At 40.2% G+C, this 17,413-nt stretch overlaps 1 protein-coding gene across 1 annotated transcript in view; it reads right to left on the bottom strand.

Annotated features, from left to right (window-relative positions):
- The window catches only part of uacab (uveal autoantigen with coiled-coil domains and ankyrin repeats b), a 43,354-nt gene extending 26,767 nt beyond the window's left edge, over positions 1–16,587 (bottom strand). Inside the window, exon 1 of the mRNA XM_068724280.1 lies at positions 16,363–16,587. Coding sequence (XP_068580381.1) covers positions 16,363–16,410 — 48 coding nt within the window. The 5' untranslated portion in view covers positions 16,411–16,587. The remainder of the gene's footprint in view (positions 1–16,362) is intronic.
- Between the last annotated feature and the right edge of the window lie 826 nt (positions 16,588–17,413).

The following is a 17,413-nucleotide window of genomic DNA, read 5'->3' as shown; positions in this document are numbered from 1 at the left end:
ACGATGTTTCAAATGATCAACATCACAGTCATCATGTCATCATGACATTTTCTAAAATGTTTGTATCAAATGCAAAGTACAGCTGTGGCTGATGTCATTGTGCGCAGGATTCATCCTCTGGGCACCATGAATTAGAAAAGAAAGTCTCTTTCAAAGTGGTGGACCGACCAACCAACAAACCGTTCCATCCCTTGAAGCACGCCTCTGAGGGGGGCAACAAAAAGGTAAAGTATTATCTTATAATATTTGTGCAGAAATGCTGGCACCGATGGGCGAAAAGGACTCAAGCTGGCTTGAACTATTAGCGTCCCCTCATTGCGTCGTTAACCGTGACGTTGGTGCTGAAACGATATACACCCCTTGTAGCGTGTGACTAAAACAAACACATTACCTAAGGGTTCTATTTAAACACGGCGACCCGGAGGACAACACAGTGGACGAGCCACTTCGGGCTTCTACCTGTCCACACAGATTATTCTGGGTGGCAGTTAGAGGCTGTTGTCATCTTCAGTTCAGGTTTTCCATCACTGTCTACAGACTGTAATTCTTTCCAACACCTCAGCTTCCTGCCTCTCTCTCTCTCTCTCTCAGCCCCTGGCCAGACTGATGGGTCTCTAATGTCCTCACAAATGAAATCACTAGCAGGAAATATCTCGCCGGTCATCTGATAACAGGCCGACGCCAAGACCAAAACATAAAGCTGTATGCCAATATGTCAAGTGATAGTGGTGTCGGATGCCAAAACTGCAGTTACTCGAGTGGTTTTATAGGATTATGATTATGGGGATGACGGCGATCGCAGCAGACATCTGTGAGGAGACGTTATGTCATGAAATGTAAACCTTTGACATTACACGGGAGAAGAGGATAGCTATCTGGAAGTACAGACCTTTTGCAGTCCTTACTTTCTTATCCATTAGTGTTTTGTATTAGGGATGAAGGACAGGTTATATTATCGGTTGCTGAACTCACTCCTTCTGTTCATGCTGACCACAGGTCCTGCTCAAGTGAACAAAAAATGAATTAAATAATCTGTAAATATGAGGTTTCAGCAAATCTCAAATTCCAGCCACAGCATGCTGACATGAAGATGTTTTTTTCCATGTTAACCAACTTATTCAAGTGTAAATACTATACAGTCCATTATTTACCATAAAGGTACAGCTGAATCTGATGGGAATGATACTAGTTTTGCAGGTATTTTGTCATACACATACATACATACATACATACATACATACATACATACATACATACATACATACATACATACATACATACATACATACATACATACATACATACATACATACATATATATATATATATATATATATATATATACATACATACATACATACATACATACATACATACATATATATATATATATATATGACAAAATTAAGGTTTTAACTTGATGGTGGCGCTAGTTCTAGTTTGAGTGGGGCATGAATGTCTGAACCAAATTTGCCCTAATTAACAGTTTCACTGAATAACTACGTTTTTCTTTTGTGTATGAGGTAAAAATTCCAATACCACACAAAGCAAATGAACTGATATCAGACGACCCATATCACTTTCCAATACTAAGCATAAAATCTTTACAGTACTTCTAGTTTATGAATTGGCCCAAACATGATATCAATCATCCGTTTGTATTTTTTTTTTTTTTTTACCATTTATCCCCAGAGAGACCAGTTTGTGACATTAAAATAGAATATCTCAGTGACAAGCTGATCTATTGGTGCAAATTACCTTGAAAAAAAATCATATTTCTTTTTCAGAGTCAGTCATTCTTCAAGCAGCCGCTGAGAAGTAGACGGCAGTCGATATTAATTCAGCGGGAAACCTCTGAAAGACGGCGCTCTCTCTTCGATGTGTGCACGAAGTGGTGATTGTGCAACTGTCTGGACAAGTGGAGTGTGAGTACAAAGACCACAGGGGCAGAGGCAGAAAGGGTGTCGGAGGACAGAAAGAAAAGAGCATATCTGAGGTCAATAAATGTGTAAATGAACAAGTGGAGGGGTGAGAAAGCGACAAGATGTAGCATGCGATCAGTAATCGTGGGACATGTAGATCGATGCTTCGGAGTGAACGGCCCTCTTTGAATCCCTGCTGATGGTTCAGGCCAGGTGTCAAGAGGAAAGAGGCGCTCTGTTTATGGTATGTACACGACGAGGCACTCGCTGCATATCTGCGTCGCTGCTAAACACAGGACCACTCCTGCTGGGCAGAGTATGGACTGGATGCAGCAGGACGGACAGACAGATTGACGGACAGACACGCCCTCTGGTGGTGTACAGAAAAACAACAGGTCAAATTCACTAAAGTCTATTTGTATCCTGGACACACAGAGGAGAAGGTGACCGATGGTCATCTTCAGCGTTGATGCTTTCTAGACGAGATGATCCTTTGTCTCTCTGCATTGGCCATACTTCAGTAGTCAAACCGCTACACGCTGTCAACAGGGTTTGAAGCTAGCTTTCCTTATGAATAGAGTTGGGTGGATTTATGTTTTTCTGGTCTGGCCAGGTGTCTGAGCTTAAACTGTTTTGTTTTTATGGAAACCAGCTGAACCGGCATATCGTCATCATGACAAGTTCTGGCAAATTAAAGAGTAGCCTACATCAGCAACCTGTGCCGACGGCTTTAAATCCAACTTGTGTTGCATTAGAAATAAGACAACGTGATAAAGGGAGCCTCTAGTGTCTGACAGGGAGGGAGGGGGGTGAGGACGCACATGGGGCACGTTGGGTTTGTTGACTAGAAAGCTCACGTGTTTTTTGGGGTGACGAGACAAGACGGACAAAGTTGTCTCAAAGAAAAATAAAACTGCCCTAACAATGTCAACATTTTGGATTCGAAGCTGCTGACCAAAGAGACAAAACAAGTGACCCGCAGTCAGGACACTCATTCGCAGGCTCTCTCAGTATCATTTCACCGATCCCGTGTCTAGCTTATCATCAAACTGCCCAACCGTACTTAAAAATCAATTCTGCAAGTTAAATGCAAATTTGCAAGAGTAAAACAGAAATCAAGTTTAAGGAGTCAGCATGGTCTATTCTCTCTGCAGCTCTGTGTAAAACTAAATTACAGTTTAAACACTTTCAGGAGTCTCGCTCTCATCCTCGGGGAGATGAAGTGGGAGCTGTGGGGAAAAAAAAAAAAAATCGACAGCGAACAGGCGGGAATGCCATTGCTGAAAGCAGGCAAAAACTACACATTACAATCAAGTATCCATCATGTGATTAGTGACAAGTGCCTATGAAGAGCATGAAAGCCCGGGACTTGTTCACGTCTTACAATTTAATCTGAATAAATGTGCATTAATTGTATTGCAAGTACATACATAGAGCACACATCCACTGATTGCACCAGAATGGGCTCTCTGTACTGTGAACAATCTAAATCATCACCAGTGTGACCGATTGTTTGATGCCGTCGCATGATAAGAATGATAGAAACTTTGCTGACAAGTGCCATTTAGAGAAGAATAGAGATTTCTAAGGCATTGGATACTTCTCACAGTAAAGGAAGGGTCGATTCTGAGGAAACGGAGAAAGAGCAGGCTGATAAAAACTGATACCATAGGTCTGTTTTATGATACTCGAGTTAAGCCTGAGCCTGTTAAAAACACAATAAAACTCATGTGTAAAGTGGATTACTGGGAGTTTTCTGGTGATCCCCCCCCCCCCCGCCTTAAGAGATCTTGACTTGTGTGGCCCAGAGATTAAAAATGGAGAATAGCTGGTCCAGCTGCTGGGTCACACCATTTTAGATGACTTATGACCCAGAGGGCAAAGCCTTTCCTCGCTATTTTCTTCTACTTCCGACACCCGCTGCCAGGGCAGGAGATCAGCTGCCCAGTTGCCCAAACCCGGTGAACTTTGCCCCGGCCAACACCCCAGGAAAGATCATGAAGAACAAGACCATAATATAGTTTCTGAAAGACAGGTCTAGATATTGATGAGAGACATCTCAAACTATTTCATTACCAGTTGATATCTGAAAAGACTATTATTGAATCTGGACAAAAGCCCTCTTGAGGTTATGCTTTTCTCATCTCTACTTCCTAAAAATAATTAGATTAGATCGATTTTTTTAGAACATGTAACATCACAAATAAGGAAAAACTAAGAATAATAACCAATAAAATTAACAGTAAACATATACCGGAAATTAAAAAAATATATATAAATAAACATTAGATGAAACTAAGATGGTGAACATTAGACCGGCTTAACATCAGCATGTTACCGCTGCCAATGTGAGCATGTTAACACACCGACATTAGCATTAAGCTAGAAGCAATATATATAAAAAGAAACAAATAATTCCAAAACCATTTAGAGCAAACATTATTTTGAAGGCACCAGATCTGTACCTGTTCTGTACGAGGTTAAAATGTCAATTTCCTGTAAAATGTCAGCAGCTTAGCGGACGCATTTAAAAAGCCATCATTGAAACAACAATGTCTCGCAGCAGGAGAATTAAAAACAGCAGGGTTGTGGGCTTTGGCTGCTGGTGTGGCTGATATTATTCCAGCTGGTCGGACGAAGTAGAGATAGAAGAAGAGAACAGGGCAGAAAGAGGAGCCAGTCAGGAGCCATTTAGATCACTAATGTAGAAACACCGCAGCAAATTAACCAGGTGATTTATATATATATATATACATATATATATGTATATATATATATATATACATATATATATATATATATATATATATATATACATATATATATATATATATATATATATATATATATACATATATATATATATATATATATATATATACACACACACACACACACACATACACACACACACACACATATTATACGTATATATATTATACGTGTATATATATATATATATATATATATATATATATATATATATATATATATATATATATATATATATATATATATAATTATTTTATTTTTATTATTATTTTTTTTTTTAATTAACAAAAAAATAAAAAAAGTTTTTTTTAAATATTTTTTATATTTTAAAACACCATTAAAATGAGCATTTTCAGTGCCATGAGAGACAGTAAGTGAATACACACAGATAAAAAAAATGTGTGTGTCAGTGGTACTTTAATGTTAATGTGGCTGAAGGGAGTATTGCGAGGAATGAAGGCTGTTTAAAAAAAAAAAAAATCTCATATCAAGGAAAGCGATGAGGCAACATGAGGGAAATACCACAGCAGTCTTTTGTCTTGCACACGGCCATATTTGGTTAACCGAGGAGCTCTCTGGGCATGTTGGTACTCGGGCACAAACAGAGGTGGTGATGCTTGTTTGGCCAGCACTTGCAAGTCATCACACACACCCTCACACAAGGAATGTTACCGGAGGGTTGGTCAAATGGACTAGGCCTCGCAAAACATTGCATATAAAAAAAAAAAAATAAAAAAAATCTATTTCCCCATAGTCTTATGGAATGTGTTAAAACAATGGTTGCTCAACATCTGAACGTTACTTTGATTGTTTATGTGGTAAGAATTCAGCATGCCTTTAGTAAACTTAGTCCGTATGAATCACATGGGCCAAGTCTTATATGGAGAGAATTACATTTACATAATAAGGATTAAGAAAATAATGATTTAAGTGTAGAAAATGTCATTTGAGCTGCTGTATGAAGTTCCTGAAAACAACACCTTCACTCCCGTGGTGACAGATAACAATCAGGTAGACACAGAGCAGGTAGTGACTCGTCCTTCCTGTGACCAGGCAGGTCTTCCTGTTACCGTCTGCCTCCACATCACAAAATGCCTCCAATAGGTGTTGACCTGTAGAAGTCACATCACCCTCTTCACAATCAGTCAACTCTGCTGCACGTTGCGTTTCTGGCAGAAGCCAGCGGTGGAGCTGAAAACTAAAAAATGAGACCAACTGGCTCCACCAGTACGCTGGGGTCACTGGGACTTTTGCAAAAAAAAAAAAAAAAATTTTAAAAAAAGTTTGAAAAATGTTTTACCGACTTCCTGATAAAGCCGGGGCCACTTGCCTCATCTGCAGAGAGACAGAAGAATACAACCACACACGGAGCACAGCTTGATGAGGATTATAGTCTGAGCCTTTTCACAGCGGTTTGCCCCTCATCAGCAGAATCTTTGTGCTCCTGTTGCTCAGCATGCCTGACTGTACATACATGTGTGTGTGTGTGTGTGTGTGTGTGTGTGTGTGTGTGTGTGTGTGTGTGTGTGTGTGTGTGTGCGTGTGTGTGTGTGTGTGTGTGTGTGTCTCAGCTGCAGCCCACCCAAAGTCAGTCAATAAGCTCAGCCCACTCTCACATGACAACCTCCCTCATCATTGGTAATCTCTCCATCACTAACCCTACACAGTTTATATTACACATATACAGTCAGCCAACTGCATGGTCCCCCCCTGTAATCACACATGACAAACACTGACATGCATTGCCGCCACACACACACACACACACACACACACACACACACACACACACACACACACACACACACACACTTGGGGGTCTTTCACAGGGTGAGCTCTCTGCCTGGGAACACAGGCGGGTGACGCTGCGGAGATGACCTCATGGCCGCCCCCATGGAGCCAGACTTTAATCCTAAAAACACAGACTGTCACGCTACCACCTACTCTACAGCCAACACAATGTCCAGCCTAAAACAAACTGCTGCTGATCCGGTCTGAGAGTTGGCCTCCTACAGTGAATAGAAGTAAAATGGCCGTGTGAACAAATGGATGTTACAGGAAGACCTGCTGAACGCTAGGGAAGAAGATTCATCTTCATCTGGCCAAAATAAAAAAAAAAAAAAAAAAAAAAAACAATCAAAATCAGCCATTACAGGCAGATTGCCATGATATTAAAACTCTATTTATACTAAGGCGTGGGTTCTGTAGGCTCCCTGCTGTTTTGTTCAGAGTGAATAAAACATAAAAGCAATTTGGGAAGAAAAGAGGCTTCGTCAGCTTCAGCAACGCACATCTAGCAAAGCCATGTCCGCCGCAACCATTCTGCTTCATCTGTCAGAGTGAAGGGAACATCTTAAATACAGGCACAGCGCAAAATAGTCTCCAGATTAATAATCTATCCACCGTCGCTCTAATCACAAAGTAAATGAAAAAACGTAAGCAGTTATTGTGGGAAATGAAATAAAAGCACCAAACAGCCTGATCCGTTGGACTCCTATTAATATCATTGGGTCAAGAGTAAAACAAGCTTCACTGAGCACATTCCTGCTCCCCAGAGGACGAACCATTTTCAATTTAAAACACTCCACAAGATTTCCTCTTGCTCTACCACCTGGCCAAACTGTCAATTCCACACACAAGATAAAACACATGGTCAGATATAAACCCTAACAATATGTCTTTTTATGTCTTTTTGAGGTATAACTCAAATTGCAGCCTCTATGAGTCTTATTCATACCGAGACAATCATTTACCACCTCAGTGGTTCACAAGCCAACCATTTCTCTTTACTTCAAGTGTTTGGTTTACTAGTTTTGATGAAGTGACTGTTGCCATTTTAGTCAATGCAATGTATAAAGCACAGATTAAAACTGGTATATATATCTCATAAAATGGTATAAATGGACAACACAACTGGATAAAATGATTAATGCAATCTCAGAAGTGAAATCTTCAGCTTCTGCGCCACGAACTAAGAAAAAGAGCGATTGTATGACTAAACAGTACACTGTTGTGGATGAATAGGAACATGATTTTGAATGACAAAAATTGGGTCCAGTGTGATCCCTTGTATTCATGTGTGACAGCAGTCTTTTGCTTCATTGTGTAGCTTCGACATCTTCCTGACAGGGCAGCAAAGCCGACCAGCAATTTAGTCTGACAGGAGGCTGTCAGAGGGAGATCTGCAAAGCCTCGTCATATGACCGAGGATTAACTCGAACGAAACATTCAGTCTTTACCAACTGGAGTCCAAAAAAAAGCAAAGCGACACACACACATGCTTTGAACGTGAGGGAGGAAAAAGAGGATTTTGTTTTTTTTTCCCCTTCCAAATCCCAGACCTTCTCACCCCCACCAGCAGAGGGGTAAGAACGCCTGCTGGGTGTTTTTTACCAAGTTGGAGCCTAAACTTGATAATGTTAAGTAGGTACTCAGGGCTTTATACGCTGCTCAGCGGCTTGTGAAAGATTCCTCAGGGGTTCAGCAGACCTCAAGTTCCCTCACCAGGGTAGAGCGGTTATTATTATTATTATTATTATAATAAATCAACCAGCTTCTCATCTTTCTAGAACACTGCATTTTGGAGAATACTGCTTCTGCTTCTTGTTCAGATGTCATTTCTCCGGCGACGTGAAAAGCAGTCTTCCAGCAGTCTTCGCCGTGATATTGATAGACATGTTACAACGTCCAGGTTTAAAATGAAGTGCAATTCTCATGTCTCCGCGTCGCAGACATCGCCGCAGTACGTCAACAACCGCCTTGCTGAGAGGACACACCGTCCTCCTAACAGGATTTTACGGGGAAAGTGGAGCAGTGCACAGTCCTGGGGTTGGAATGGCAGCAGCGGACCATCACAGAGCTCTCCAAAGAGCTGCAGTGGATCACACGCTTTAAAAGTCTGTAGAAGCAGAGAAGAGGGGGGGGGGGGGGGGGGGGTGGAACTAAACACCTTCAGTTCTCAAAACAAAGGTTCTCTGTTTATAAAATGTCATTTTAATTCCCGTTTTTAGTTTTTTAAAATGCATTGCTGAAATAAAATAATTTATTATATAAAAAAAAAAAAATACAAATTCAATGTATTTATTTGTTACATTTTGATTAAAAAGTTAGAAGAATAATGTTTGAGTCAAGTCAGATGCTGCCTTACACATACTAGAATGATACCAGTGACTTCCACACAGTGAGGCTTACAGTTCATGAATTAAACACGGGTTTCGAGTCCATACCCAGGTATTGCTATCGGTATTGGGACTGAACAAGTCAGATCAGTGCATCCCTACTTTCCACCACGTGATATTAATGTCACTGCTCTTCATAATAACTTCATATTATCTCAAAAGGCTACATCCACACTACTAAGTTCTCGTTTAAAAACGCAAAACCTTTCGCTGCGTTGACGCCTGGCGTCCACACTACTTGGACACAATTGTTCACATTGTTGGAACCCCTAAAACGGAGATGATTGAAAAAAAACGCTGCTGTGGCCGTTTTAGTTTGAATACCCCCAGGGGTTTAGTTTTAGTCTGGACGGGCAGAAACAAGAGACCTCTGAAAACGATGACGCAGGAAAACCATATCAGCTTCGATCCTGGATTCAGTGCTTAGTTCAACACGGACAGAGGATTACAGGCCTCGCTGTCTATGCTAGCGTCTGTTGCGCAGTTAAATTCTACGACTACCTACATGCCAAGGAGGGAAGCTACAATTTGAGCGCTTTGCGCCAATTCCCGTGTCTAGCGGCGGCATCAGCCCCTGGTCATGTGATATGCGTTTTCAGGCGTGGTAGACTGGACAGAGATTACTTCTGAAACATTTAAAAACGTTGTTTTTGTTTTAACGCGCCGTTTTAAAATGAAAAGCTAGTTGTGTGGATGACGCCTTAGACACAACCAAAGCAGCAGATATTGATCCCTCCCTAAGGCTTGGAGCCATCATACGCCCCCTTTTTCACAGCCCCATACCAACTCCCCTTCTGTTACGACTTCCCAACAATACAGCCGACCTCCGTCTGGCTCCACTATGCGATCATCAACCACTCCCAGAACAACACTTCAAGAGCGAGGGAGGCTCCTACCTTTCATTTTTAAAGGATGCCTGCTGAGGGTGAAGACAAAATAAAGACAAGGTGTGATCAGGAACGCAATGAAAAGGGAGTTAGAAATCCAAAATCTAGTGATACACCAGAAATAATGACAAGCCGACAATCGAGTGATATCAGTGCGAGCAGCAACAGTGTCGATGTTCTTTTCTGACACCGATTTTAAAAAAAGAGCCCTGGCTGTGAGTCGCACATGCTGTAATATAATAACGGTCCAGCACAAAGTTATCTAAGAAGCTGCAATCACTTGGATGCTAAATCCTCGATTCAGCCCTTTTCTTTATGCTCTGCTGTGTCTGCCTGAAGGAAGCTTCTCATTACGCGAAGGCTGAGGAGTTGCTTTGATGATCAGCCTTGATCTGCCTTTTAAATTGTGTTCAGATCAAATTTAAAAAGTGGTTCGGCATAAAAAGTAAAGAAAATATACAGAGAGTTTTATACCAGGCTACTTCCAAGGGTCGCAAACGCGTCATAAACTGTTTAACTGTTTTTTTTCCCCCTAACTCAAAAGATAATAACTTCAAAATGTCATAAGAAATAGAAAAGCAGCAAATCCTCACAATTGAGAACCGGCAGCTAAAATGGCTGGAATTCCTGCCTAAAAAAAAAAAAATACTTAATTGATAACTAAAATAGTTGCCGAAAATGTTTTCTGTTAATTGACTAATAAAATGAATCGACTAAACATTTCAGCTCTAATCCTCACAGGAAATAATGCGCATCAAAAAGACACAAAAGTTGGACTAAATCCACTTAAGACTGGAGCATTAATGGAGCAGTCCATCAAGAAACTGATGAAATCATCTTAAATCAGAATAATGCCTTTCTGTTTCTGCCATCATCACATGACTACGCGTTTGAAAAGGTAGTCGGTGATCAGAGATCTTTACCGTCAAGACGTCAGCTGACACGAAGGAGGTTTTGTTTCTCCACGGGGAGTGAGACACACACTCCCAACACGTCTCTGATGATCAACTCACACGCCGGCGGTTCATGTGGTGTGTGTGTGGTGTGTGTGTGTGTGTGTGTGTGTGTGTGTGTGTGTGTGTGTGTGTGTGTGTGTGGCACTGAACGACTTTCATTTTCCATCACATTCCCAACATTTATCCAAACACTAAACCACGACCCAAAGCATCAGAGCTCTATAAATATATCGTAGGCCTGATATCGTTGGATGATCACAGATATATCAATATTTCTCTGTCCTCTGTTTAAAAGTACTGAAACCACTTTTTACAGTGCCATGATTTGCATTGACTCTTTTAGCCTCTGATTCCTGTTTGTTTTTTGTCTTTTTGTTTTTTAGTCACATCATCTGTCCATGTTTGTACTTGTATATGAAACTTATTATTCTGTCCATCTTAAGGACTCCCTGGCAGAAGAGATATTGTATTTAAATGGGACCTTTCTGGTTAAATAAAGTCTAATTAAAAGGATTTTTTTTTTTTAAATCAATAACCAAGTTATAAATATATATATTCATATTTTCTCACCGTATCATCGTATCTTCCACCATTATTAGCTGACTTGGTCAACGATTTTCCCGACACTTCCACCACATTACAGGAACAAAAAAAAGACCGTATTTAAAATGTACCCTGTGTAGTTCTGTTGAAGGCAAAGTTCTGTTTACATTCAGTGTTCTGGAAGGCATCGCGTGCATCCTCGCAGTCAAACAAACATGTGGAGTACAGATTATTTTTGGGGCATTTTATGTCTGTATTGGACAGTGACAGTGGAGAGAGAGAGGGAGAGAGAGAGAGAAGCCAACTCAGTGGAAATAACTAGCGGAAAAACATGTATCGCACGGTCCGTAGGCCTGAGTGCATGAGCAAAATACTGAACAAATCTCACGCATATATATATATATATATATATATATATATATATATATATATATATATATATATATATATATATATATATATATATATATATATATATGAGGACACAAACGGAACAAATCAATACTGCATAGGGAATCAATGCTGAACATGACAGAACTCTCTCTTCATGTTCCAGTGAGCAAAATGCAACTGAAGAATTGAGATCTTGAGAAAAACATTCAGAAACGACACAACTGGAGGTTTGTCCGGACGAGCCGCCTTCAGAAAGACCTCGGTTCAGGTGGGCTGCAGAGTCCATGAAGAGGTGCAGCGTCTCTCTCCTTCACCGGAGGAACCGGCCTGATTTTTAAGTCTCCTGAGAATATTGTTTCCGCGACTTACAGAACAGATGTTCGCTGTGCGACAGTTTAGACTATAATCTCAAAACTAACCAGGAAAGCCAGTTTCGTATTCTCCCCCAGGAGCTCTCCTGTCTGCTCCCGTTTCAGTAGACACTGAAGCTGAAACATTTTAAAACCTACATATTGCTTTAGACAATCTGTGTTTGTGGCCAGCGGAGGTGGTGTTCTTTTACTTACACGTGCAGCAGCTAATCAACAAGTTAAAATGCATCAGCGTCTATTTTAATAATCAATGAAACGTTGGGAGTCATTTGTAAAGGAAAACATGTGTGTCTCACACACACACTCACACACACACACACACACACACACACACACACACACACACACACACACACACACACACACACACACACACACACACACACACACACACACACACACACACACACACACACACACACACACACACACACACGGTTCAAACTTCTCTAATGCGAGGATTTGCTGCTTTTCTCTGTTTTGTAAAGTGTACATCTTTGGGTTCTGAAGTGCTGGTTGAACAAAACAAGAGATTTGAGGGAGTCATCTTGGGCTGTGGGAAACTGGGATCTACACTGTATAACAATTAACTTATTCATCTAGAAAATAAACAGGTTTAATGACAGCTTCGTTGATAACTACTTAAAGTCCTAGTCATACATTTGCCTCAAACATCATAAATACTCGTTTACTTTCCATTGAGAACAATTGGTAATTATAAGCCTCCGTGACAACGCTCGTCATGAGAAGCCTCGGAATTCAAGACAAACTGTTTTCTACTCGACAAAAAGAACCGTTTCCCCACACAAGAGACTGACTGAAACTGAAGCCCTGCCTAGAAACTTGAGCCAAAACTACAGACAAGACCTCAGCCTGCCTTTAATCTACAGCTGGTACTGAGGGGAATGTCTTGGCATTTTATATCCTGCTCACCGAGTTTGTTTTAAAAAGTTTAGTTTGCATTCCTTTGGCTGAAATAAGTTCTTGTTAATATTTGATAGGTAAGCCAGATTGATGGATAATGACAGAATTCAATAAAGAGGACAATGTCAAGTGGGAATAGGCAGTTTGTGGCTTCTATTGTTAGGCAGCTCAGGGCTTCTTTCTAAGTAAATCCACATATGATCACTGGAGGAGATAATAGAAAAGATAACAAGGAGTGGAAGACGCCGGAATTCAGTTACAGTGTGTTCAAATGCTAAAAGCCGGTTTCCTTTGGATCCCCCCCCCCCTTTGCCTCTCCTTCTCGGAAAAACACAGATGAATTTTTCTTAATTATTAGTCACCCCACCAGGAAGTTGTGAGCGAGTTCACTTCCTGCACCTTGTGTAGCACATTTACAGCAAGAGATGAGATGCTGTCAATCTAACGCCTCGTTGCTGATATTATTCATCTTTTTTATGAGCAGAACTTCCAGGTGAGGATGATCTGATATGTAACGAATGATAACTATGTCTTTACATTTAGCAGCATGCAAATCTGAACTAAGATACAGCACATCTTAATCAATTTAAAACTAAATATTAATTAAATACTAATTGCCGATCCATATTGTTGTCTGGTTATAGCAGCTCGTCTACAAGGCTCCAGATTTTATTTTTTTTCCCCATCATCCCGAAAATCATTTCATCTGCTCTGAAGTCTGTAAACCATTAAAAAAAAAATTCTAAATGTTATCCTTTTACTTTGTTATAGTCATCTGAAGTGTTTTTCTTCATAACAACCCAATTCAAATGATAAGGAGATGAAAGATTGTATTTTTATGGATTAAAACAAATATTTTCATAACTAGTTTTAATGATGTATATATGCTGCTTAGTGTAAACAGATCATAATTCATCTCTAATATCTATTTATGTTGTGAAAACATCTCCTTCAAACAACTGGATTTACTCAAGTTTCTCACCAACACTACATTTTACAAGATCACGTGAACACATCATGATAACGTTATAATTCACCTTCACCAAATACTAATTTTTCACTGAACAGAGCCTGAACGCATCATAATGTAACTGAAGGGAACCTTCGTTGTTCTCCTGTCAATTTAAACACTGATTGGTTGTTGACAGTGTATCAGAGATCGTCAGTAAAAGTTGATTCCACGCTGCGATGGTTAATATTAAAAAGTGTGTAATTAATCAGCGAGGGGAGGGGGGGGGGGGGGTCTGTACGGATCAACAGTGGTCCGTTATCTGAAACACTACCACTTTCATCCACAGGGACCGCCAAAAACCAACGCAAAATGAAGGTTCCTTGAAGCAGCTTTAAGTGTTTCCTTTGGTCTACCTGCCTGCACGGAGGAATGCAACGGGAATGTTATAGTATCATCACTCAGGCAGACCTGCGTAAATGTCAGCGGTGTTTCCTCAGCACGGCTTACCCTCAGCTTTTCCTGAGGTAGCTTTAAAGCAAAACAGGACAGAAAAGGCTGAAGGCTTGAATATTAAATGGCTGCCTCGGACGGACGCAGTGAGACAACCATCGACGTGGATACAATACCATTTCGTTGCCGAAGGGCTTTTTTTTTTTTTTTCCTCCTCTCCCTTTTAAAAAGACAGTTTGCCACACACAGCTCCTCTGGCTTTGTGCCTTTCTCATGGTAATTGCTAGGAGCTGAAAAACAGAGTGCAGAGCCAAACACCCACAGCATGTTGAACTGTGCGGAATTGTAATGACTGAGTTCATAGGCTGCTGCTGCTGCTGGTGCTGCTGGACAGTGAAGAATGAATGTAAAATGATGGCCTATTGTGTGGTGACTCTAGCTGAGAAGCATAGACCTGATGGATATTCATGATTCAGTGTTATTCATTCAATACTCCGGTCTGTAACACATGCAGACTTATCTTGGCAACAGAATCACTGCAACATTCCTGAGGGGACTTATGGTGTATCCACGGAGCCACGATGGCTGCCCACAACACATTCTATGTACAAATACTAGGATTAGATGAAATATTTTAAGTTTTCTGTATTCTGTGGCAGGATAACTGCATTTCTTTATTAAAAGAAAAAAAAAAGATATATACACTCAGTTGTCAGTTTATTAGGTACACCTTGCTAAAAAACTATTTAGTCTCACACAACATGCAGTAAATCTGACTTTCATGAAGGCTATAGTGTTCAGATTTTGGCGAAAGAGAGATGTTGATTCCACTTTGTGGTCATTTTTGAGGCTGTAGTTTGTGGTAGAGCTGAAATGATTCACTGAGTAATCGATGAAGTAGTATTATGATAAATTGATTTCTTGTTTTAGTCATTTTTCAAGCTCAAATGTCATACAGTCTTTGGTTTCAGCTTCTCAAATGTGAGGATTTGCTGCTTTTCTTTGACATACATGACGGTAAACTACACACACACACACACACACACACACACACACACACACATATGTATCTGACTGATACAAGAAAATGTATATGGGCTCTGGGAAACGTTTTAACAGCAAAAAAACGAATAATCCAGAAAATGATTGACGTGGACAAAATAATTGAAACGTCTCTCAGTACAACTCAACAGCAGCACTTAACGATCATAAAGCTGGTTCAACACCTTTTCTGCAACATTAAAGCGACATTAATCTATTAATGAATGGGCTATTGTGCATAATAAGTACTTTACTTTTGGTACATTTTGATGCCAACACTTTTCGGACTTTTACTTCCCATATCTTCTAATTGCCTAACTTTTACTCGTAAAGCGAGTATTTCTACACTGCGGTATTACTACTCGTACTTGCGAGTACTTCGTCCGCTACTGTTGTATTAGGACGCATACGTTTTAAAAGCTAGGTTTACCTAATAAGCTGATAACAGAACCCATTTCCATCCTTCACAAAACTTCACAAGCATCTCAACATCTGTCGGTGGGCTGCTGCGTTCAAGAACAGTCCAAATGTTTAACCCCAGCGTCCAGGGCTCTACCGCGGGGCTGCTGCACTGATTTAATGAGCTTTTGTGAATAACAACAACACCGTCAGCTGCTCCTGATTTAGGCCACATCATGAACAAACTGAACCCGAACGGATGCAGAGTAGTACAACTTGTGTCAGAGGCCCCATCCGCCACTCGCGCGTGAGGTTGCAGGTGCGTAAAGTTACTGGTGCGTGTGTGAGTGTGTTTTATTTCCACCGTCACCACGAAGAGCCGTGGGAACACGAGCGCGGTTAACGTGGTTGTCGGGGACAAGAGGTCAGGGTTACAAACAATAAACCCCTCCCGGTGTTGAAAAAGGTTAAAACACAACGCCGTCGTTGATAAACGCATACTAGATGCAATGGGGAGAGTCCGGGGAAGTCTTGCAAAAACGTGCGTTAGTCGATACAGAAAAAGACAACTTACTGTGATGGTAACTTCGTGCTTTTTCAGTCGATACTTGAGGCTCTTCATCTTGTGGCGTGTTGGTATCCGGTATTAAACGTGTCCTTTGGTTAATAAGTTCATAAATAGCATAAAAAAAAACTTCCGGAAAGTTCAGACGAAGTACGTTTTTTTTTTATTATATCTTTCCCCCTTTTTCTCCTCACAGAGTGAGTTTCACCTGACGCCCGACCGCAGATTCTACTCGCCCTTTTTGAACTGACAACCAGCGGGAGCCAATCAAACTGGAGCACACGCGCGTCGTGTTACTTTTGATCCAATCGGTGAGGTGGAAAGGGGCGGGACTTCCTTCTGAAGTGTCAGTTGGGAGAAGTGTGAGACATCCTGGGACAGGGGAGGGAAAACTTGGCATGACGTCATGCGTACCTGAAGACCGAAACACCTTGGGGGAAAAAAAACCTATTTAAATCTATGAACGATCTGGTGTCATTATCTGTTGTTTACAGGGAATCTATTCAGATTGCGGTGTCAATTCCACCTGCTATTAAAATGATCTTAATAAACCGCTTTACCTGTCTGTCACCTACCTGTCTGTTGTGTCGCGGATGACCGAGCTCACTGCACTGTGGTTGGCTGCTCGTTATGAACCTGTTTACACTCAATAACCCTATAATGCATTTTAGGAGGAAATGGAGGAAAAGTACTCAGACTTCTACTACATTTTTTTTTTATTTTAATATTATTCTATTGCATTGTATATATTGTGCATTTTTATATTTAATATGTTTTACTCTGTTATTTTTATTGTATATATTGTGCATTTTTATATTTAATATTTTTTACTGTTATTTTTATTGTATATATTGTGCATTTTTATATTTAATATGTTTTACTCTGTTATTTTTATTGTATATATTGTGCATTTTTATGTTTAATATTTTGTACTGTTATTTTTATTGTATATATTGTGCATTTTTATATTTAATTATTTTTACTCTGTTATTTTTATTGTATATATTGTGCATTTTTATATTTTGCATTTTTTATATTTAATATGTTTTACTGTTATTTC

This window comes from Cebidichthys violaceus, unplaced genomic scaffold, assembly GCF_023349555.1.
Source record: "Cebidichthys violaceus isolate CVI_PGR_0920_01 unplaced genomic scaffold, fCebVio1.0.p SCAF_30, whole genome shotgun sequence".
NCBI classification, from domain to species: Eukaryota; Metazoa; Chordata; class Actinopteri; order Perciformes; family Stichaeidae; genus Cebidichthys; species Cebidichthys violaceus.
This window is presented reverse-complemented; position numbering and strand designations above follow the sequence as displayed.